This window comes from Podarcis filfolensis (genome assembly GCF_964270895.1).
Source record: "Podarcis filfolensis genome assembly, chromosome: 2".
Taxonomy (NCBI): domain Eukaryota; kingdom Metazoa; phylum Chordata; class Lepidosauria; order Squamata; family Lacertidae; genus Podarcis; species Podarcis filfolensis.
This window is the reverse complement of record NC_139605.1, coordinates 20307859-20332234: the sequence shown is the minus strand read 5'-3', so window position 1 is coordinate 20332234 and position 24376 is coordinate 20307859. Positions and strand designations below refer to the sequence as shown.

The 24376-nt window shown below is 50.3% G+C and overlaps 1 protein-coding gene across 1 annotated transcript in view; it reads right to left on the bottom strand.

Moving 5' to 3' along the window:
• Positions 1-24376, bottom strand: part of LAMB2 (laminin subunit beta 2) — a 64544-nt gene that overhangs the window by 23685 nt on the left and 16483 nt on the right. Inside the window, exons 4-18 of the mRNA XM_083600296.1 lie at positions 21711-21784; positions 18578-18766; positions 17632-17695; positions 14765-14967; positions 13356-13476; positions 12603-12791; positions 8934-9113; positions 6824-6936; positions 6652-6731; positions 5111-5246; positions 4603-4761; positions 3493-3620; positions 2647-2767; positions 2364-2556; positions 1079-1222 (exon numbers count right to left, since the gene is read on the bottom strand). Of these exons, the coding sequence (XP_083456422.1) occupies positions 1079-1222; positions 2364-2556; positions 2647-2767; positions 3493-3620; positions 4603-4761; positions 5111-5246; positions 6652-6731; positions 6824-6936; positions 8934-9113; positions 12603-12791; positions 13356-13476; positions 14765-14967; positions 17632-17695; positions 18578-18766; positions 21711-21784 (2094 nt within the window). The remainder of the gene's footprint in view (positions 1-1078; positions 1223-2363; positions 2557-2646; positions 2768-3492; positions 3621-4602; positions 4762-5110; positions 5247-6651; positions 6732-6823; positions 6937-8933; positions 9114-12602; positions 12792-13355; positions 13477-14764; positions 14968-17631; positions 17696-18577; positions 18767-21710; positions 21785-24376) is intronic.

The window sequence follows — 24376 nt, the reverse complement described above, 5'->3', positions numbered from 1 at the left end:
CCGTGTCTGCTAAGGTGCTTCGCAGTCTGTGCCGAGAAGTTTCAACATCCAATTAAGCAAATCACAGAATGGAAACGTGCTTGCTTTGCATTAAAATTAATGCGCTCGCACAATCTTTCCCTGAACCTGTTCATTTAAGATTTTTGCAGCGTCCGTCAGGATGAAGAGGTACATCAAAGGACAGAGAGAAAAATAAAGAGGGCATCTACAGAAATGCACAGCTGCTCCAGTTTTGTAAAAAAAAACAAACGAACCCTGTAGTTTGAGTGCAAGTGCTACAATATCTATAATAGAGAAGCTGTCTTGAGGAAAGTAAAAAGCAGAGTGAGCTCATTTGCACATAACACTAAGACAAACCACGAATTCTGTGAAGGTGCAAACATGAGGTGGGGAGATTGAGTCACTTTGTTTTTCCTCTGGTCCTGTTGCAGCTGGGTTATTGTGAGCTAAACTATGGTTTGGCTTAGCATGCTGACCAAACCTGGGTTCGTGGTTTGTCTCAGTCTCCTCTTGTTCCTCTGCCCTCCCAGTAGCAGTTTGCAGGGCAGGAGCACTTTACCTGACCTCCTGCCACCTGCATCACTTCAACTTACTGGGAGGGAGAGGCGAGGTGGTGGGGAGGTCAGCATGGTGCAAGTGTAGGATTGGCTCCATTGGTGCGTTTGCACTGCGCTGACCTCACCGTTGCCTTACCTGCCCCCTTCTGGGTGAGTCGTGGTGACTCAGGTGACAAGAGGTCAGGTAAGCACCCCTGCCTTGTCAGCTGCTACTGGGAGGGATTAATAGTGGGTGGAGGAGCAAGAGGGAGGCAGGGGGTATATTATAATTTCCTCCCCCCTATTGCTCCTCCATCCCCAACTCTGCAAGCAGCTCCTCTTCTGCATCCCAAGGAGGAGTTTCAAATGCGGGTTTGCACTTTGCAGGAGCAAGAGAAGACCGGACAACTCTCTGTTCCCAGCGGTTCCATCCTAGCAGACTGTTTACATCAGCACTGACTGAAACGCAGGAGCCCAGCGAGAACCGGCCCATGCTTTCAAAAGGTTTGGGGAGGAAAGGTCGGAACCTGAATTATACTCACCTTTGCAGCCACCAGGCCCAAAGCCGTAGGTGCCGGGGGAGCAACGTTCACAGCGGCGGCCCACGACGTGAGGCTTGCACTGGCACTGCCCCCCATCCGGACGGCACTCGGAGCTCAGCGATCCCTGGGGGCTGCACAGGCAGGCTGGGGGCAAAGGGAGAGTGAGTAGGAGGCAGGAGAACGAAAGGAAAGAGGCGCCCTTCTGCTACAAGCCAGAAGGAGCCTCTCTTCCTCTGATATACATAAAAGGGCCTGTGAAAGACACTGAGAGAGGTTGCAATGGCTGTAGCTCAGTGGCAGAGCCTCTGCTTTGCGTGCAGAAGGTTGCTGGTTCGATCCCTGGAATCTCCAGGCAGGGCTGAGAAGGTATCTTGCCCGAAACCCTGGAGAGCTGCTGCAAGGCAGTATAGGCCTACATGGCTCAGGTGGTAGAGTATAAGACTCTTGGTTTCAAGGTCGTGAGTTTGAGCCCCACGCTGGGCAAAAGATTCCAGCATTGCAGGCAGTTGGGCCAGTCATCTGGCTCAGCCAAAGGCAGCTGCTGACACGCCCCCAGCTTGCCCACTCCAGTATAAGATGGCAAGAAGCATTATCTATGTGGCACGGGCAGCCCCACCCATGCATGCAACCTAGCAAGGATGTGGAGCAGCATTGCTCCCTCTTAGTGTGGGCCTTTTGGGTACCACCTCTCTCAGCTCACCCTGAACCCCCTGTAGCACTTGGAAACATTTCCATTGCTTTCCAGGGTGAGCGAAAGCCTCTACTGCAACCTGTGGACTATAGCTCCCATTATCCCAGGCCACTGGCCACACTGGCTGGGGCTGATGGGAGTTTGAGTCTGAAGGGCCATAGGTAACCCATTCCTAGTCTACCTATGCAGTAAGGATGCATTGCATGGTGAGTTGGTGGTAAAAGGTAAAGGGACCCCTGACCATTAGGTCCAGTCGTGGCCGACTCTGGGGTTGCGGCGCTCATCTCGCTTTATTGGCTGAGAGAGCCGGCGTACAGCTTCCGGGTCATGTGGCCAGCATGACTGAGCCGCTTCTGGTGAACCAGAGCAGCGCACGGAAACACCGTTTACCTTCCCGCCGGAGTGGTACCTGCACTTTGACGTGCTTTCGAACTGCTAGGTTGGCAGGAGCAGGGACCGAGCAACAGGAGCTCACCCCGTCGCAGGGATTCGAACCGCCCACCTTCTGATCGGCAAGTCTTAGGCTCTGTGGTTTAACTCACAGCGCCACCTGCATCCCTGTGAGTTGGTGGTAGTTGCTTGTTTTTAACTCACGTAGTGCCCCCTGGTGGATGATGGCCGACATGCTGGTGAGCAAGGTGACGCAAGGCTCCGGCGTCGGCGCCTTAACCACAGGCCGAGCCTGCTGGGCGCAGCGGTAGCGCTCGAAGGTCTCCTTGCGAGCGATGGAGGCGGCGTCCCCGGCGATGAACATCTCCAGGGAGGAGTATCGTGGCATCAGGACCAGCTGAGCAGGGAGAGAGGCAGAGAGGAGGTGTTATTTGCAGCAGGCCACGGTTACCCCTACAGAAGATGCAACCGGAGTCTCTGTACTTACAGAGTCCAGCAGCACCGCAGCCCCCTGCAAATGGTCACGTCCTCCGTAGCGGGTGAACTCTACCCGGATGGTGTAGCTGAGCCCTTGCTCCAGACAGACTGGCTGGGGCAGCACCACAAACCTATAGAACAAGAAAGGGCCTGTTTACAGGAAAGGCGAGCGGAGGGCCCGGCATTTTTTTTTGCTGTGTGTGATGATCCTACGGTGTCTTCCTGAATGCCACGGATGGGATGGAACCACCCGCCCCACTGACTGGCACAACTAGCCAGCCTGCTTTGTCCCCTGCAACGGATGGGAAGGCGCTGCTGACTTCAGCAAAGCTCTGGAAGGAGCCTGTGTGAGAGGCAGGGAAGGGAAGTTCTCCCAGGGTGAGACCACTAATTCCTGGTTGGTTGGTTTGTTTTTAAAATCGCTTTTATCAAAGATTTTCTTGGGTTTACAAAAGAACGTACAGTGGTACCTCGATTCTCGAACGTTTCTGCTGACGAATGTTTCGGAACTCGGACGCCAAAAACCCAGAAGTAAATGCTTCCGTTTTTGAATGCACCCCGGAAGTCAAACAGCTTCTTCTGCGTGCTTCTCAATTTTCTCAATGAAATTTGCAGACCGTCCTTTGCACCTCAGTTTTTGAACATTTCGGAACTCGGACGGTCTTCCCGAATGGATTGCCTTCGAGAACTGAGGTACCACTGTACATTGTCTCTCTTTTCAGATTATAAAGTCACTTCTACAGATCAGTTATATTCCACGCGAGACATTAATGTTGTATACGGCATAAGGTTGAGGGGGGGGAAAGGAAAGAGAAGTGGGGGGAGAGGAGAGCATTGTATGTTTTTCATCACTCACCGGGATGAGGGTGGTAGAGCCGTCGTCATGACATCGTCCGCAGGGATGGTGTTTCCACAGGGGCTGCTGGTGGGGATGGGCCCAGGCCGCACCACAGACACTTTCACCTCTTCCCACTTTCCTGGTAGCTGAGGAAAAAGGAGGACTTACAGTGTGGCTGCATGAGATGTGGAGGCAGGCCAAGACTAAGATGGCACCCCCTCAGAAACAGCCTTTAAGGTGTTTTTTGGTTTTAGGGGGAACAGCCATAGCTGAGTGCAGAAGGTCTCAGCTTCCGCCCTAGGCATCTCCCGGCCAGTTGGGGGGAAAAGCTTGTCTTGAAATCCTGGAGAGCCTTGAAACCCAGAACAGACCTGGATCTGGGAACTAGCGGCAAAGGCAAAACTAATTCCAAACGATTTCAAAGTTTACATTTCTTCAAGCTGAAGCTCAGAACATTCTGAACTCCGAAAAGCCGAATTCTGGGATTGGACTTCTTAATTGGAATACGGTGGTACCTCGGGTTACATACGCTTCAGGTTACATACGCGTCAGGTTTCAGACTCCGCTAACCCAGAAATAGTACTTCAGGTTAAGAACTTTGCTTCAGGATGAGAACAGAAATTGTGCTCCGGCGGTGCAGCGGCAGCAGGAAGCCCCATTAGCTAAAGTGGTGCTTCAGGTTAAGAACAGTTTCAGGTTAAGAACGGACCTCCAGAACGAATTAAGTACTTAACCCGAGGTACCACTGTATAGTATTTTTTGCTAAAGCTTCGTATGTTGCTAACCTATTGGGTGATATTCAGCTGAGCTTTACTCAAAATAGACCCATTGAAATGGATAGATATGACTAAGGCCTCATACACACGTCCTTTTGCCTGCCACTTTCCCCCAAGAAAACTTGCGGTTTAGTGCTAAGGAGCAGGTTTTCCAGGGGAAAGCAGCGGGGCAGAGGCGAAACTTTATTTATTCCCCTGAGAAACACTTGCTCTGAACTTCATGTAAAGCTCTGAATGCTTCGTTCAAGAGTTTGCTATATATGTGAAGATCGGAAGCCCAAACTACACCCCCCCCCGTTTCTTTATGAATGGAGCAGAAGTATTGTAGTACGGTAGGCAAAAGCAGAGGCACCTGAGGCTCATAGCGCAGCAGAATGTCATACTCCATGGAGAAGGGCACATTGTTGACCTGGAACTCCACCACAGCACCCTCCAGCACCCGGGCAAACCCCAGCCCTGTCCACGTAGCCGGGTGGCCCGTGAGGTGCACACGCTCCATGACTTCAGCTCCCTGCCAAGAGAAAGATCCATAAGACTTTGTGCTTCTCTTAGTTAGTTAGTTAGTTGTTGGGTGGTGCTGTGGGTTAAACCACAGAGCCTAGGACTTGCCGATCAGAAGGTTGGCGGTTCGAATCCCCACAATGGGATGAGGGGGTGAGACCTAATGGTCAGGGGTCCCTTTACCTTTAACCTGGTGCTAATGCTCTTGGACTACAACTCCCATCAGCCCCAGCCATCCAGACGGGGTTGGACTAGGGTACCCTTCCAACTCTACGAAACCCTGGCCGGTCAGGGTAAACACTACTGTCGGTACTCAGCAGAGAACACTTTCCTACACCCCTGCAGGCCCACGTCCTCACCTGGAGAAGCCGAGCCTCTTCCGCTTCATACGTATAATGGTCCAACGCGGTGCGGTAATAGCCGGTCTGCACTTGGCTGCATTGCCTGCCCACCATGTGGCTGCGGCAGCGGCACTGCCCCGTCTCCATGGCACACCTGCAGCAAGGCAAATCGGGAGGCTCAAATGGGGAAGGCGGTTCCAGCCCATGAGAGCACACTCACCCGCTTCCTGCACAGGGATGGGCAAATCTGTCTATTCCAGTTTCTCATTTTTCTACACTTATGTCCCTCTCTCCACATTTCCAAATCGGGTTTTTTCAAGTCCTCGTGAAAATTCATTGATGATTTTCTCCCAACGTACAAGTTTGGCCAATAGACGCGTTTTTGCAAAGCAATTTCCCCCTCCCTGAATGCGTTTGTTAGGCACAATTCTCCCCCGGCACGCGTGTTTTTGCACACGTTACTCGCTCGGAGAACTGCAGAGTTTGGAGAAACGCAAATTTTGAAAGGTGCCTGTGTTTCAGTCCACTATTGTTTTGGAAGGTGTGAATTAACCAGGTCCATCTCGAAATACAGCCCCAAATCATTTTCCTCTCTCCATCTCCTCCAGTACCAAGCTAAAAGGGCCCTGCATGGAAGGTGCTGGGAGGCTGCTCCCTTGCTGAATAAAGCTAAGCAAGTTCAGTTCTGGCCAATGAACAAGGCTTGCTGCCTTGAGTTCCCCAGCAGAGAGGCGGGAGTAGAAATTCAATAAATAAATAAGCAAATAAAGAGGAGATGAGGGCTGCATCTCTTTCCTCACCTCTCCTTCCAAAGTGACCGTCCTATCTCTGGCACAGCAGATCGTGCTGTGCCTCTCACAAACCCTCCTATATGGGTTGGGGAGCAGAAGACCTTTGCTGGATCAGGCCAGCACCCCAGATACCCTGTGGGAAGCCCGAAAGCAGGACCCAAGGGCAAGAGCCCTGTCCCTTCCTGCAGTTTCTAGCGACTGCAGGAAAACTCACTGCAGGTCCTTTTCATGCAAAGAGATTGCTCCTCAGCTGATTTGCAAAGCCCACATTTTGGTCTATGGTATTGCTTATTGGGGGACGCGGGTGGCGCTGTGGGTTAAACCACAGAGCCTAGGGCTTGCCGATCAGAAGGTTGGTGGTTCGAATCCCCACGACAGGGTGAGCTCCTGTTGCTCGGTCCCTGCTCCTGCCAACCTAGCAGTTCGAAAGCACATCCAAGTGCAAGTAGATAAATAGGTACCGCTCCGGCGGGAAGGTAAATGGCGTTTCCGTGCGCTGCTCTGGTTCGCCAGAAGCGGCTTAGTCATGCTGGCCACATGACCCGGAAGCTGTACGCCGGCTCCCTCGGCCAGTAAAGCGAGATGAGCGCCGCAACCCCAGAGTCGGTCACGACTGGACCTAATGGTCGGGGTCCCTTTACCTCATTGATTATTGGGTTTCTATCCCACCCTCCCTCCTCAAGCGCCCCTTGTTGGGATCGTGCTACCAGTCCCACCTTCCTCAGCCTCCCCCACCCACCCAGGACGCTCTCTCCAGCGCCCCCTTACTGGTTGTCGCGGGCACCCCCTACGTCACAGTCGCAAGGCCGGCAGCCATGAATGTCAGGGCTCAGAGCCCAGTGCTCCGGCTGAAAAAAAGAGACACAATTATGTGTCAGCCAGTCTGGGGGGGGGGCCAAGCAAAGGGAAAGGGGGGGGAGCAGGGCAGCCTGTTACTCACCAGGCATTGGTTGCAGCTGCGCCCGGTCACCAAACGTTTGCAGAAGCAGTCGCCTGCAATGGCGTCACATTGGGGCCCGTCCTGCACTGTGCCCCGGGGGTCGCACTGGCAGCCTGGTGGGTTAAAGACAAAAATAACCGAGTGCATAGAAGAACAACCCTTGCTGGAGCAGCCCCAGCATGGCTTCTGCAAGAGCAAGCCTTCTCTCATGAATCTATTAAGAGTTGAAAGTGCCAGCCAGCAGAGAGAGAGAGAGAGAGAGGTGATCCAGTTGACTCTGAGCTCATCCACACTTGTCCCGTTACTTCTAGGCACAGATCAGAGAAATTCTGCTGTTTACTGCTGAACTGGAACAAACACCAATCTGTAGAATTAATTACGCACTCACTCAGATTTGTTACACCCAGGGCTTTTTTTTCCAGCTGGAACTCACTGGAACTCAGTTCCGGCACCTCTAAGGTAGGTGGCGTTGCCATGATAAGAGAGCAAGAGTTCATGGTGAGTTCTGGCACCTCTTTTTCCGGAGAAATAGCACTGGTTTCATCCCACGCCTCCTTCAAACAGGAGTTCAGGGTTGCCCACAACCAACAGATGAAATGAGATCATGCCTTTAACACTTTTATCAGCTTTTGTCCTGAAAGCGAGCTACAGGAATGTATAGGGATTTGAGCACAGATCTCCCCAGTCAAAGTCTTGTGCCAGATTTCCCCAACCTGGTGCCATCCAAATTTTTGGACCCATCAGCCCCATCGAGCCTTTCCAAGAGTAAAGGATGATGGGAGCTGAAGTCTAACCAGCCTGTGGTTAGCCTGTCTTGCACTCTATGCCCGTGGTTCTCTGGGCCACAATTTCAGAATAAAAACTTGCTCACGTCATACCAAATTTTTTATTGATAAAAAATACATTGGAAAATGAAAAGAAAGAACTCCTAGCATTGTCCTGGGATCGTCCTCGGTATCACTTGATGCTCTTGCTCTTATTTTGAAAAGATTTGCAGGTTCTCATTTTACATCTGATGGCTTAACCCCCAGATAATCATTGTTCTATACTGATTACTAGTGAAAACACAAGGATTGCTCTACTGAGATATTCAACAGGTAGCTTTGTCTTGTGGTAATAATGAATTATCACAAGGTTTTGAAGAAATACATTATAGAGGACGTTTCTTTCAGAAATAACGGAATGTCATATCTGTTTGATTTCAAAACAATGGAAAATATTTAACCTTTATAATTAACCCCAAAGATGACCAGCAGAAAGGCAAACAAACCATTATTGGTGATATCAGAAATATATATATTTGGGGGAGGGGCTATTGGGCTGTTTTAAAATTTTTATTTATGTGTTTTGTGGTTTTATATTTTGATTTTATCCTGTGAACCGCCCTGAGACCCCCGGGTATAGGGTGGTATATAAATTCAATAAAATAAAAAGTGTGTATTGGCAATAAGTTATATGAAATCGAAATATGGAATAGACGGGAGGTTGGGTCTTTAGTGTTAAGACCAATTTATGTCTTATTGTTTGTTGAGAAAATTCTGTATCTATTGTTATTCCTGTGTGTAATTTGGATATTTGTGTTTTCTTTTTTTTCCTTTTTCCTTTTCTTGCTGTATCAAATAAATAAATAAATAAATGCCCTGCAAACCATTTTTTTTAAAAAATTAATAAATACTACCGTATTTTTTGCTCTATAAGACTCACTTTTTCCCTCCTAAAAAGTAAGAGGAAATGTGTGTGCGTCTTATGGAGCGAATGCAGGCTGCGCAGCTATCCCAGAAGCCAGAACAGCAAGAGGGATTGCTGCTTTCACTGCGCAGCGATCCCTCTTGCCGTTCTGGCTTCTGAGATTCAGAATATTTTTTTTCTTGTTTTCCTCCTCCAAAAACTAGGTGCGTCTTGTGGTCTGGTGCGTCTTATAGAGCGAAAAATACGGTGTATTGCATTACACTGAAATGTTTCTTTGACCAGTGTGGCGCACCACAAACCTTTGAGAACCACCGGTCTATGCGGTGTGCTGCACTGGCTAAGCAGCCCACCCAGAACCACATCTAAATGGCTCAGAAAAGGAACTGGATATGCCCAGGGAAACCCCATCGGAGATACCTACGTTGGCAGCCTTGGGGGTTCTCCGCATTGAGTCCGAAGAAGCCGGTCTTGCACTTGTCGCAGCGGACTCCCTGCACGTGCTCCTTGCAGCGGCACTGCCCGGCAATCAGCCCCAGAGCCGGGTCGTCGTGGGTGTCGCAGACCCCGCCGTCGAGGGTGCCGTCGGGGTCACAGTCGCAGGCTGTCCGGGGCGGGCGCAGAGCAAACCCCAAAATTAAAGGTGCAAAGAGAAGCCGCTCATCCCTACCCTGTCTACCTAAACTAGTAAGAAAAGAAAACCATTCCACTTCCTTGAAAGAGATCTGTTCCCTTCTTGGGAAAGCGGGTCTGCTGTGCCGAGCTGCGGTTCTTAAACCGTAAACAGATTGAGGTTGAATCCTACAAGACAGAAGTACTGTTTTGGGGGGACAGGGGGCGGTCGGGTGTGGAGGATTCCCTGGTCCTGAATGGGGTAACTGTGCCCCTGAAGGACCAGGTGTGCAGCCTGGGAGTCATTTTGGACTCACAGCTGTCCATGGAGGCGCAGGTCAATTCTGTGTCCAGGGCGGCTGTCTACCAGCTCCATCTGGTACGCAGGCTGAGACCCTACCTGCCCGCGGACTGTCTCGCCAGAGTGGTGCATGCTCTGGTTATCTCTTGCTTGGACTATTGCAATGCGCTCTACGTGGGGCTACCTTTGAAGGTGACCCGGAAACTGCAATTAATCCAGAATGTGGCAGCTAGACTGGTGACTGGGAGTGGCCGCCGGGACCACATAACACCGGTCCTGAGAGATCTGCATTGGCTCCCAGTACGTTTCCGAGCACAATTCAAAGTGTTGGTGCTGACCTTTAAATCCCTAAATAGCCTCGGTCCTGTATACCTGAAGGAGCGTCTCCACCCCCATCATTCAGCCCGGACACTGAGATCCAGCGCCGAAGGCCTTCTGGCGGTTCCCTCATTGCGAAAAGTGAGGTTACAGGGAACCAGACAGAGGGCCTTCTTGGTAGTGGCACCCACCCTGTGGAACACCCTCCCTTCAGACGTGAAGGAAATAAGCAGCTATCCTATCTTTAAAAGACATCTGAAGGCAGCCCTGTTCAGGGAAGTTTTTAATATTTAACGCTGTACTGTTTTTAACACTTGATTGGGAGCCGCCCAGAGTGGCTGGGGAAACTCAGCCAGATGGGCGGGGTATAAATAATAAATAATAAATTATTATATTATTATTATTATAATGTGAAATCATTTCCGCTCTTAAAGAGAATTAAATCTCAGCAAGCTCTGCTGCAACCACACGGCCTCTGCTAACTCGGCAGCAAAGAAAGAGCACTTTGTTTGGAAGCTCCCAACCCGCAGGTGCAGGAAGAAAGGGGTCCTGGTGATGCAAAATAGATTTCGGCTTTGGCAACTCCACGTTAGCTTCCGAAACCGGACTCCAGGCTTGCCACCTTTGCAGATTCTCACGCTCCGCACTGATGCCAAACAGTGGGGCCTTGAGCTTTCAAGGGAACGTGCCAAGGCCAGGCACAGGCCTTTTAAAAAAGGCTCTGCTAGCAAAACCCACATGCCAATATTCTTTGAAAGCTGTGGGAACTAGGCAGAGGGCAAAGTTAAGCAGTTAAGTAGAGTCAAGGCATGGGTTGGCAAACTAAGGCCCAGGGGCCGGATCCGGCCCAATCGCCTTATAAATCCGGCCGGTGGATGGTCAGGGAATCAGCGTGTTTTTACATGAGCAGAATATGTCCTTTTATTTACCATATTTTTTTGCTCTATAAGACTCACTTTTTCCCTCCTAAAAAGTAAGGGGAAGTGTGTGTGCGTCTTATGGAGTGAATGCAGGCTGCGCAGCTATCCCAGAAGCCAGAACAGCAAGAGGGATTGCTGCTTTCACTGCGCAGCGATCCCTCTTGCTGTTCTGGCTTCTGAGATTCAGAATATTTTTTTTCTTGTTTTCCTCCTCCAAATACTAGGTGCGTCTTGTGGTCTGGTGCGTCTTATAGAGCGAAAAATACGGTAAAATGCATCTCTGGGTTATTTGTGGGGCCTGCCTGGTGTTTTTACATGAGTAGAATGTGTGCTTTTATTTAAAACACATCTCTGGGTTATTTATGGGGCATAGGAATTCGTTCATTCCCCCCCCCCCCAAGTATAGTCCGGCCCACCACATGGTCCGAGGGACAGTGGACCGGCCCCCTGCTGAAAAAAATTGCTGACCCCTGAGAGTCAAGGGGTCTGGCTCAAATGCGCCAGACAAGGAGATAAAGGCAGGGATTGAGGAACTTTTATCAACCCAAGGGCCACATTCCTTAGAGGGCAGCCTCCCAAGAGCCACATGCCAGTGATGCACAGGGCAAAGGATGGGACTCCTGTCCTTAAAACTGTAGGCTATAGTGCAGCCACACGGAAGTCAGGGGTTGCGACGCAGAAGCCTCTCTTTCCAAGGAAAGCAAGGAGAGGCACAAATACGCCCATCACCAAGATGCAGGAGGTGCCAAAGGAGGAGAGGACAGTTGATCCCACCTACTGAGCGATTCCACCTAGCAAGCAAGATTGCTTGCTAAGGAGCAAAAATGCCTCCTGCGCTAAGCTGAGCCCACCCCATTCCTATATACAGTGGTACCTCGTGTTAAGTACTTAATTCATTCCGGTGGTCCGTTCTTAACGTGAAACTGCTCTTAACCTGAAGCACCACTTTAGTTAATGGGGCCTCCGGCTGCCACCACACGATTTCTGTTCTCATCCTGAAGCAAAGTTCTTAACCCGAGGTTCTATTTCTGAGTTAGCCGAGTCTGTAACCTGAAGCGTATGTAACCTGAAGAGTATGTAACCCGAGGTACCACTGTATGTGGTAAAAAGTAAGGGTTGTCGGTCTCAGGTCAATATCTAAAGCTCTGAGGGTTAGACCCCCTGCCTCAGATTGATTATGCATATTGCCTGTTGCGTCTTAAGCTAGCAATTTGTATATCCCCCCCAGGAAGTGAGAGCTGAACTCTTAGCTGATAAATACCTACAAATTGCATCTCTGGCAGCCAAATCTACTCTGATAGCTTCGCTCCAGCATTGTAATTTAAATTTTTTATGCTGTAATCTCTATAGCCTTACGCTGTCTGATTTTAGAGCAGGGGTCAGCAACCTTTTTCAGCTGTGGGTCAGTCCACCATCCCTCAGACCATGTGGTGGGCCGGACTATATTTGGGGGGTGGGAAAATGAACGAATTCCTATGCCCCACAAATAACTGAGAGATGCATTTTAAATAAAAGGACACATTCTACTCATGTAAAAACATGCTGATTCCCGGACCGTCCGCGGGCCGGATTGAAAAGGCGATTGGCCCCCGGGCCTCAGGTTGCCTTCCCCTGTTTTAAAGGAATACCATGCTTAGGCCCTCTGTTATTCATTGTGAAGGATTATATACAATACACTGAATTTTTTATCCATCGCAGCAACCTAAACATTTAAAGCCCTCGGGAAGGCTCTTCCTTCGAGTTCCTGTTCTGCAGGAATGGGGAGTCAGGATAGCCATCAGCCGATCCAGGCACCTGCACCCTATGAAGCATACACAGTTACTTTCCTAGTGCTGAAAGTGGTAGCCTTTCCACAAGAAAGGTCCTTCGTCCCTGCAAACATGCAGACCCCAGCCCCGTTTCCACCCAGCCACCCGCCCCAATACAGTCGGCAGGCTCTCACCGCGGCACACGCTGGGGTCCCGGATGTCTTTGGTGGGGTCCTTGTAGTAGAAGGGCTTGCAGAGCTGGCAGTGGCGGCCCATGGTGTTGTGCTGACAGTCATCGCAGACCCCGCCGCTGCTGTTGCCCGTGGCCAGGTACACGGCCATGTCAAAGTGGCACTTGTGGGAGTGCTCGTTGCAGTTGCACTCTGTCGAGAGGCGGCAATCACATCCAAAGCCCTGACCTCACCAAGCCCCAAATCCATGTGAATCCCTAAATAACCTCAGCCCCAGGTATCTGAAACAGCATCTCCCTCCCTACGGACCGACCTGGGAATTAAGATCAGCAGAGAAGACCCTCCTCATGGCTTCACCGCTGTTGGAAATTCATGGGGCAGTGGCTCATGAGAGGGCCTTCTCGGTGATGGCCCCGAGAATGCAGAACTCCCTTGCCACGGATGTAAGCCTAGCGCCATCTCTTTGCAGCCTTTCAAAACTGAAGAGATGAGCAGGCCTTTTCTGTGGTGGCTCCCTGCCTGTGGAATGCTCTCGCCAGGGAGGCTTGCCTGGCACCTTTGTTACATAGATCTTTAGGCACCAGGCAAAAACATTCATCTTCTCCCAGGCCTTTGGCTAATTCAAACAATCTATGGCCTTTTAAACTGGGGGTCAGTATTATTTTGTTTGTTACTGTGTTATGTATTTTTGTGTTTTCATATTGTAAACTGCCCTGTGATCTTTGGATCGTGGGTGGTATATAATCAGATACTCACTCTTGCATGCGTTGGTGCGCCGCCCCTCAGCCGGGCGCCAGGGCAGCTCGTGGTAGAAGTTGTCGCACTGTTCACAGTTCAGCCCGTTGGTGTTGTGCTTGCAGACGCAGCGGCCATGCACCTGCGGGCGGAGAAAGGGGGAGACCCAGGCCACGCCCACAGTGAATGGAAGAGGGCGGGTCTTTGCTTGCCTTCCTGCATTCAGACTGCACACAACCTTCCTACCCTACATCATCATGGGCATGCCGCAGCATTCCCAGGTACACATCCACAGAAGTTATGCTTGCACCCCACGTAGGGGCCAAAGGCCATGTTGGCTATGTATATTTTGAACTAAGTTGGTGCCCCAATAAGTAGTTGGGTTATGATTCTAGTCCTTAAGATAAACTTGAAAATGCATGTGTTTTATCTTAAGGACTGGAATCATAACCCAACTATTTATTGGGCTGGGGGAAATTATGAATATGTCCCAGCGGTCAGAGGCTAAAACCTCAGAGCTCTGCACAGTTCCTCACCTCTGCCTTTAGCTAGCAAAAGGAGAAATGATAAAGCAGGCTTCCTTAACCTGATACCTTGTTGGACTCCAACTCGCATCCTCCTGGATCGGCAAGCCCAAGAGACTCAGTGGTTTAGACCACGGCACCACCCTTCTCTACAGACCAGCCTGGGAATTAAAATCAGTGGGAAAGGCCCTCCCGATGGCTTCGCCACTCTCGGAAATTCAGGTGGCAGCGGCTCATGAGAGGGCCTACTCAGTGACGGCTCCAGGAATACAGAACGCCCTTGCCATTGAGGTAAGCCTGGCACCATCTCTTCGCAGCCTTTAAAAACTGAAGAGATGAGTGGGCCTTTTCTGTGGTGGCTCCCTTGCTTCAGGAATGTTCTCCCCAAGGAGACTTGCTTGGCGCCTTTGTTACGTATCTATAGGTGAAAACATTCCTCTTCAACCAGGCCTTTGTCTGATGAATATCCTACAGGCTTTTAAATGTGTTTGTGGGAAGGGGGTTACTGTTTTGTTTAATTCTGTTTCAATTATTTATTTGTGCTTTTACAGTGGTACCTCAGGTTACAGACGCTTCAGGTTACAGACTCCGCTAACCCAGAAATAGTACCTCAGGTTAAGAACTTTGCTTCAGGATGAGAACAGAAATCGTGCTCCGGCAGCAGCAGGAGGCCCCATTAGCTGAAGTGGTACCTCAGGTTAAGAACACTTTCAGGTTGAGAACGGACCTCCGGAACGAATTAAGTTCTTAACCTGAGGTACCGCTGTATCTTGGTGTTTTTATCTTATGAACCGCCCTGAGATCTTTTGATGAGGGCGATATACAAACCAAATAAACCAAACAAATAAGTTGTGGGGGGAGTCGGCACGCCTAACCGAGTGCCTATGAGTGTTCCTAGTGCCTTACCATGCCCTCTACGTCAGCAGGGCTACGGGCGAGGGGGGCGCACTCTGAGGCATGTCCATAGCAGAAGCAGTTCCCACGCAGTACCATCTCGTACACGGCATAGTAGTACTTCTCCTTGATCTCCCGCCGCGAATCCAGCAAGTCGTCTCCCAGCGTGTGGAGTTTGGTCAAGTTCACCCGCAAGTTGGTGACCTTCAGGAGATCTGGGGGGGCAGAGAGGTTGGAGTGGGTGAGAAGACAGACAGGGAGAGAAGCATCCCCACTGGGAAACAGCTTTCCCGACTGGGGCTGTGGGTTCAAAAGTTGGGCTACTTGGTGGGCTATAAATATCAGAGTTGTCAACCCCCCGCAAGCTATCGGCCAGGACCAGTCAGAAGTATGTGCCCCACGACGAGGGGAGAGGGAAGAGATTCCCAGCCGCACACAGAGAGAAAGAGAAAAAGAGAAAGAGCGACAGACAGAGAGGGACCACAGCTAAATCCAGCCAAAGCAGAAATCTGTCTAGGCCCAAATTTAACCAGCCCCCAAATAGAACTAAAAGGCAGGGCCAGCTGCCGTCCACTCTAGGATCCCAGGGAACTGTTTGCTAGCTAGCTATTTGTGTATATGTTTCTCATTCTTAGGGACTGGGAATCTTGGTTGGGTATGTTTGTCTGGATTTGTGGTCCCCATTGTGGCATCTCTGTGACACCCTCAAACACCCCTTTAGTGTCCACCAACGCCCTCTCCCCCTCCTAAATTTTAGTATATATATATATTTTAAGTCAGAGTTTTTCCTTCTTCTGCATTTGTTGATTTGGTTCAGGAGTTGTTGGCTGTCATTGTCTTGCGTTTCAATTGTGTAGGAGGGATGTAGGTGTTTTGCAAGTTTGTTTGGGGGTGGGGAGGGAAACATTCTGAGCTTTGCCGGTTTTTCTTCTGTGAAATCAATGTCTTGCCATGCTCATAATTGTTTGTTATCTCTCCTAATGTGCCCCAGGCAAAAAAAAGTCTCAAAGACGAGGATCCGTTGTTTGTGATGAGAAAAAATTGACTCAGCAATTTGGATCTGGTGAAAAGAACAAAATACCTTTTTCAGGAGGAACATTCTCCTTAATTCCCAATGAATGGTCAGAAGGTCTGGGGGACACAGCTTTGCTAAACTTAAGCAGCGCTGGGCCTTATCACTACACGGGAAGGAGTTTGGATTTGATATCCCGCTTTATCACTACCCTAAGGAGTCTCAAAGCGGCTAACATTCTCCTTTCCCTTCCTCCCCCACAACAAACACTCTGTGAGGTGAGTGGGGCTGAGAGACTTCAGAGAAGTGTGACTGGCCCAAGGTCACCCAGCAGCTGCATGTGGAGGAGCAGGGAAGCGAACCCGGTTCACCAGATTACGAGTCTATTGCTCTTAACCACTACACCACACTGGGCCATACCCAGGTTCAATCCTCAGCATCTCCAGGTAAGGTTGGGAAAGATTCCTGCATGAAACCCTGAAGAGCCACTGCCAATCAGTGTAGACTGAAGTGTAGGTGGGTTCCCACAAGGCAAGGCACAGTGATAACAGCAAAAACCTTTACTGAACTAACAGAACTGAACAACAGGGACAAAGCAACTGCTTATATACATTTCTGAAGGCCTGGGCCACTCCCACTCCCAATGTGATTGGCTGTCTAAACTTCCAAGCTGCGAATCATGACTCAGAGTTTGAGGGCCAATGGCAGAGGCCCAAATCCTGAAATGTTCTGTGACTGGAAATCATGTATCGAATCAGAACACAGGAGCTCAGAATCCTTAGTCCAGACTCAAGCTCAGGCAAACACAGACCACCGAATACACAGACAATACTGAACTAGAAGGACCAGCCATCTGGATCAGTATAGGGCAGCTTCCTATGTTTCTACATGGACTAGAGACCCGGCCTGTGAGCCACACTGGGAACCATGAGAGATATAAATGTATAAGAAGAATTCCTTATTGTGTGATCGCTCGTATTTAAAACCACAATTCACTAATGAGCTGCCGTTTCCCAAACGAGCCCACTAGACTCATCCATTCATTTCTACCTCGCCCGTCCGCTAAGATGCGTAAGGTGGCTCGCAACCTTTTGCACAGTACAAAAGAAGAGCAGAACGACAGAACGGCACAGCAACTCCATAAAAAGGCAGAAAAGTTCTCACTGAAATGAGAAAATATCCATCTCGACAAAAGCGTTTCCGTCGCCTGTCTGGAAACAGTGATGGGGCCACGCATACTTCGCCCAGGAAGTAGTTCCAAATCCTGGGGGCCACAACCGAAAAGGCCTTCTCCACGGCACCTGCCCTACACCCACCGCATGTCAGGTGGTAGGAAGACCTCCAAACCAGAAGGTACGCTCGTGGCAAGGGAGGAAGGATGAAGCTCCTGGAATGGGCCAAATAGCCCAGGGTGCGCATGTAGTGCCACTTTTACGACAGTCGATCGCATGGCCTGATAAACATGGGTGTGCAAGTTTCTTGCTTGGTTTGCGCAAGCAATGTTGTGACACATTACTGCTGCAATTTCGGGGCCCGCGTCCTGCCTACGTAATATATATATAGAGAGAGAGCGCGCGTGCACATTTATTTATAGTTATATTAAGATGGAAATATTTGGTGCAGCAGAAACGTTACAAGATTCTACTCTCATTCGGAGGTCAGAATCTTGTTTGTCCACTGGGAATCCAACTCCTCTTGGGGGGCGGGGGGCAAATACACAGTACGCCCAGCCTCTCCCTGCCCTAAGCCAGCTCCCCCCTCCTCTGGCTCCCTCCCACAGAGAGACTCACTCAGGACCACCTCTCCCAGAGAGAGAGAGAGAGAGAGAGAGAGAGAGAGAGAGAGAGAGAGAGAGAGAGAGACTCACTCTGGATTTTGGGGCTGTAGGGGTCACGGATGTGGATAGCTGGATCCAGCACTCTGTAGATTACCTGGAGCAAGGAAGAAAGAGCAGAGGGTCAAGGGGCAACAGTCTGCTTACGAGAGCATAATCCTGCAGCCCTTGGCCTGGGCCTCTACAAGGAGGAAGCAGTCTGCAGAGACCTAACGTATATGGTGTGTTTGGTGCTGAACCCATCTCTCTACCCCAACCCCCCAACATCTCCTGTCAGAGCTGGGTCAGGTGCAGGTCAGAAACAAGACGCAAAGTTTGGGAATGTAGTTTATCTTTTTATTCAAGAAAACAGCCTACTGCTCAGCAACACATCCCGACAGGTTCTGCCTCTATAGAGCAGTTTCCAGGACTGGCGGTCTCCTTCTCTGCTGGATGTTGCCCAAGCAGCCTCAAACTACAGGGCACCTGTATTCTCTGTTCTGCCCTACGTATTGCCCTGGGTGTCCTTGGAGTCAAGGAGAGGGGAGCTAGTTGCAGTAAGAGACGCAGATTCCTGGAATTCTCCACCAGCGACTTGCTCTCCCTCCTCTGCTTCAGCCTCTGTGTCTGAGCTGTTCCCTGTCACAGGCTCTCATTGCTCACTAAAGCCTGTTGCTTCTTTAGCATCCAACCATTCCTCTTTGTTTAGGGAAGCTTTTAATGTTTGATGGACTATTGCATTTTAATATTTTGTTGGAAGCCGCCCAGGGTGGCTGGGGTATTAATATTATTATTATTATTATTATTATTATTATTATTATTATTATTACCTCTCCTCAGTGTCCCACCACCAATTCCTGGGCCCTGAGCCTTCCTCTTCTAGTGCTTCAACTTGGGGGTTCCCGGACTGCTACTTCCCCCCACTCCTCATCATCTAGCCCATCCCTGACACCCCCACAGGTAATCCTACTGCTCCGGATGCCCTGCTTTTTTTACTCACCTCTCCCTCGGTAGAGGGCTCAATGTCCGAGTAGCGTGACTCACAGACAACATCGTCCACACGTCGCAAGGGTCCCCGGGAGGCGGACGGGAAGGAGGCGGCGCAGTCGTAGGCAAAGTAGCGGTATACCTGCCAGGTGCGGCCAAAATCTGCCGAACGCTCCACCAACATGGCTGCTGGCCGGAAGGTCTGCGAGGGGTAGAGGAAAATGGGAATCCTTGCATGCTTCCAGAACTATCACCTAGTAAGTCGGGGTGGAATAGGACAGAGCTATGACGCAACCTATTCATATGTGGACGTCATCACTTGATGCACCAGTTGCCAAGGGACAAGCGCACATGTGCCCTAGACCAAGGCTGGGAACTCTGTGGCCCTCCAAATGCTATGGGTTGGACGACATCTCCCATCATCTCTGACGAACAGCCTTGCTGGCTGGGGCGCATAGAATCATTGAAAGGGACCCCAGAGTCATCTAGTCCAACCCCCTGCAATGAAATGCAGGGTTCTCAGCTAAAGCATCAATGACAGATCGCCATCCCCTCTCTGCTGAAACAACTCCAAGGAATCCATCCATGGGATTGGGTGGATTCCAACAGCATAGGGAAGGGTCCCCAACCACCTGGTGCAGATTTGGGGAGGGCGCAGGCAGGAGCTGGGACCCCATTGCACAAGCAGTCATCCTCATGCCAACAGGATGCAGTGGTTGGCTACCACCCTGTATCTTAGAAGCAAGGACAAATGAGAGCAATAATCGTGCGCAAAACCAAGTCACAGCTGCGTGCAAAGTCGAAATTAAAAGAGAGAGACTCCCTGCAAATCACTTGTTGCGCAGCAAAGCGTTTACGAGCGTATTCTTGGAAATGCCGGTTTAATCATCCCCTCGTTTAATTTAAACACAGCTCATTTCCACAAGGGGAAAAAAAAGTTTCACAACAATGTCCTCTGATTTTCTCCCCCCGTTTGGGGGCGTCAGGAAATAATCGAACATAAAAATCCGCCCCCATTCCTCCGCAGCTTCTCTTTCCATTGCGAACAAGCAGGCATGTGGCGCTGGTGGGGCTGGAATTCCAACTGGGACTGTGGCAAGGGGGAAAGGTTAAAGACCCTTCTTCCCACACCACAGCTGCAAACGGACCCAGCAAGACACACCCTGACGTTGGCTATGTGCATACGTTTCTTTTTAATTGCCCGTGCAAGGACAAACCACATGACTAATGTCATCTCTGGCCTGGACCTAAGAAGGGCAGCAGATGTTCTCTGATGTGAACATTGAAATATATAGCGTCAGAGCAGCGATCCACCTAGCCCACTGATGCTCACGCTGACTACCGCTAGCTCTTACAGTTCTCAGGCAGAGGACCTTTTCCATCTCCTTCTACCTGATCCTTTCTCCTGAAAGGGCCAGGACTTGAACATGAGACCTTCTGCCTTCAAACCCAGCAGCATGGTGGGGCTTTGCCGCTCACCTGACCTCCGCCTGGCTAAGTTGCTGCAGCAGACCAGGAGGGATGTGGCGGCGGCAAGGTTGGTGCGGTGCAAACACAATCCAGTACTCCTGCTAGGGCGTTTGCACCGACGCAACCCCCTCTCCAGCTCCATGTGCTGTAGAGACTCAGCCAGACAGAGATTGGGTGAGTCATCCTACGATGCCATCCACTTCCACTTCTAAGAAATCCGCTCCACTTCCCAGTGGAGAGGAGTTGTGGTGGACCATGTGGCTACCCACTCCCCACCGGGGGCGGGGGACTTTGTCCCCCGTTGCCCGGGGGATCCCGGCCACGTCAAAGCCCGGCCAGCCAATCCACTGGCCGGGAGGCGTGGCCGGGTCCATTTTAAACAGAGGCGCGAGCCGGAGGGCTTCCTCACCAGCCCTCCCTCCCTATTTTGCAGGTTTTAGGCACTGGCCTTGCTACGGACCGCGGTTGGTCGCCATTGAGGGGCCTGGTAGGAATTTTTCCACTTGGCAAATTGCCACTGGCCATTTGGTTTTTGCCTACCACGTAGAAATCGTCACAACTTTGTTAGGGTTGCGGTTAGGGTTGCGGTTGTTTGACCTTGTGATGGGGGAGGTGAGGTGTGGCCATCACCTACCCCTCCAAGCTTAAGGGTATTCCATTAAAGGAATCCAGGGGTGTTGATCTTGTCCGAAGCCCGGGTCGGGGGCTAGGGCCATGACACGACCCCAACGGGAACACCAGGGGAAGCTCGAGTTGGTATGCATCGACAGGGCTCCTTCATCCGGTGGTTTACCCTTACCGGACTTCCTGCGCATTGGGCAGGAGTCAGATATGGTCAGGTCCAATCAATGCCTAAGCCAATACCGCTCACATTCTGTAATTCAATAAGGTAAGGTAAAGGGTAAAGGGACCCCTGACCATTAGGTCCAGTCGTGACCGACTCTGGGGTTGCGGCGCTCATCTCGCTTTATTGGCCGAGGGAGCCGGCGTACAGCTTCCGGGTCATGTGGCCAGCATGACTAAGCCGCTTCTGGCGAACCAGAGCAGCACACGGAAACGCCATTTACCTTCCCGCCGAAGCAGTACCTATTTATCTACTTGCACTTTGACGTGCTTTTGAACTGCTAGGTTGGCAGGAGCAGGGACCGAGCAACGGGAGCTCACCCCGTCACGGGGATTCGAACTGCCAACCTTCTGATTGGCAAGTCCTAGGCTCTGTGGTTTAACCCACAGCACCACCCGCGTCCCTATAATTCAATAAAGTTGTGGCCAAATTTGCCCAATAACATAAACCCAATATCTGTGTTCTTTGTGTGTTATTTCCCAACGAGGGGGTGGCTGCGGGGTCTTGACACGCAAACAGACAGTCACTCGTGCATCCCGAGGATCTCGTGCTTCGTGGGGGATGGTGGCTAATGTTCAGGATGCTGACCCGTTACGATGGCTGCATTACCTCCATGATCAGAAGCACTATTACGGTTGCTGAGGATCATGGGCAAGAGGGCGTTACTGCTCTCATGTCCCGCTTGCGGGCTTGTCATCTGCATCCCCGCGAGAACACAATGCTGGACTTGACGGTCCTTTGGTCCAACCCAACAAGGTTCTTCTGATGTCCTTGAGGAAGCGTGGATCCCTCCACTGGAGAAGAAGCCCACCTGTTCCCAGCTGGGACGTACCTTGAAAGTCATGATGAGGTGAGTGAAGTGGAACTCGGCCTCTAGGTCCAGGCGGATGCTCACCTGCTCCACACCTGGAGAGACAGACACAGAGACACAGACCCCTGTAAATAGCTGAGGACTTAAATGACACTTGTAAGATAACAGAGATAGGGATGCGGGTGGCGCTGTGGGTTAAACCACAGAGCTTAGGACTTGCCGATCAGAAGGTCGGCGGTTCGAATCCCCGCGACAGGGTGAGCTCCTGTTGCTCGGTCCCTGCTCCTGCCAACCTAGCAGTTCAAAAGCACGTCAAAGTGCAAGTGGATAAATAGGTACCGCTCCGGCGGGAAGGTATACGGTGTTTCCGTGTGCTGCTCTGGTTTGCCAGAAGCGGCTTAGTCATGCTGGCCACATAAACCGGAAGCTGAACGCCAGCTCCCTCGGCCAATTAAGCGAGATGAGCGCCGCAACCCCAGAGTCGGCCATGACTGGACCTAATGGTCAGGGGTCCCTTTACCTTTACCTTTTTAAGATAACAGAGACTTAGCATATGGACGTTAAGTGGAATGGAGGATATAAAATATGCAAAATAAACAAATTCCTTCCAGTAGCACCTTAGAGACCAACTAAGTTTGTTCTTGGCATAAGCTTTTATGTGCATGCACACTTCTTCAGAAACACTGAAACAGAAGTCACCAGACCCTTAAATCTAGTGAGAGGGTGGGGGTGGGAATGGGTGATTGGCTGATAGGTGTGATAAACCTGTTAACAACTGCAATTGGTCTTACAGGAAAAAGCAAGGGGTGAGATGGCTAAAAATAGCTTTATCATGTATAATGAGATAAAATATGCTGCAAGAAATGTTAAATATGGAAACCATGGAAGGGTGGAGGGAGGTCTAAGGGTAGAAGGGAATCTTGTATCTGTCTTTTTCTCTTTTTCTTTTAGTTAATTACATGTGATATTGTTAAAAATAATTGGAAAAATTAATAAAATTTGTAAAAATAAAATAAAATGGAGATACAGACACAGAGGGGTAGGTGCTAGAGAGGCCCCAGCAAAACTCCATTCCACGAGGAACCAGTTTTCAAACCGTGCTCAGGAGTTTCTCAGGGGCTTCTCAGGGGCTTGTTTCTCAGCGGGAAGATCCGTTAACTCACCGCTGCTGATCTTGGTACGCAGAATGTGTTGGGTGCCTTTCTGGGATGCAAGTTTGGCTTATGTAGGAAAACGGGGGAAACCCAACAAGTCCAGCCAACACCCTGTTAGGCCTAGTGTAAGTACGTAGCAGCTTCACGCCTCGCCAATCCAATAGGACTCAGCTCTGGGAACCTCTGTTTTAATTGCCCACAATGATACAGAGCAGGGGTAGGGAACCTCAGGCCCAGGGCCAAAATGTGGCCTTCCAGGCCTCTCCCCAGACCACCTCCCCTCTCCCAGGCCCACTCTGCAGCCTACTCAAGATTGATTGATTGATTGATTGATTGATTAGTTTGCAAATCTAACAAAGGGGGGAAAATATTTACGATACATAAAACAAAGAAAAGGTAATATATGAATATTACTGTTATTATTAATAATAACAGTACTACCATGAGCTCACACTGAGGGTGAAATAACCATCAATAGTTTCATCTTAAGCTAAACATAAACATTGATATAATATAATCTCCAAATAGGTTTCCATAAGAAATTGATGTCTATATGAAGTGTGTTCAAATGTAACAAGGGCAGTGAGGTCCTCAGACAGTCCCATAATAGATGGTGGTTATTTATCCTTCCAGGCACGAATGGATTGCTCGCAAAGGGATCTCAAAATCCACTTCTGTTGTCCTGCTGTGAATCCTTGTGCTAACAGTGATACAGTTAATGCACTTTTAAATAATATTCCTGCAGCGTGAAGATTCACAGCAGGGCAACAGAATTTGCAAGCCCACTGCAAGCTCAGAGACTTACACTAAAAGACGATGGGCTCATGCAAACCTCCATTCAGCCTGCCAATTCCCCCTGGGGAAACCCACAGTTTAGCGCTGAAACAGCAATCAGGTTTTTTTTGTGGATTGCCATTTGTTCCAATTTAGCACTAAAGAGCGGCGGGGACAAAGGCAAATCTGCTTGGATTCATGCTTTCCAGACCTGGGGCAAGTGTGGATGAGTGCCTATACTTAATATCTGCAAATATCAAGGATATTGCCAATGCAAAACGGATCCGGATGACAACTTCACGCCAAAAAGTATATATCGCTGGTTTGGGGCTGCTGGTGGTTGCAGTCGAAACAACGTCTGGAGAACACCAGGTTGCTGAAGACTGTTCTAGATTAATGCAGAAAACTCTTGTGCAGGTGGTACTGGATTTCGGGGAGGGGGTCCATAGCAGTGTAAGTGCCATGCTGATGACCCAGGACGGAAACAGTCGGGCTGCTAGATAGAGCCAAGGCTGCCACAACTGGCAGCAGCACTGTGTTCCTGCAAGTAGAAGGCCCCTCCTCTGTTGTCTCCCGCCCCCGCCTGGCCCAGGTCCAGGAAAGAAGGGACTCTGTTGGGTATGATTCAGCATTTCCTCTGCGTAGGAGAGAAAGGAAAGGAACAGGGCTCTGGGGACACTCTCTCAGCCGTGCCATGTCCCAGACAAAGAGCACTCTCTGCAGGCTCACGTAACCGGGGCACAGCGAGTTCACCCAGCT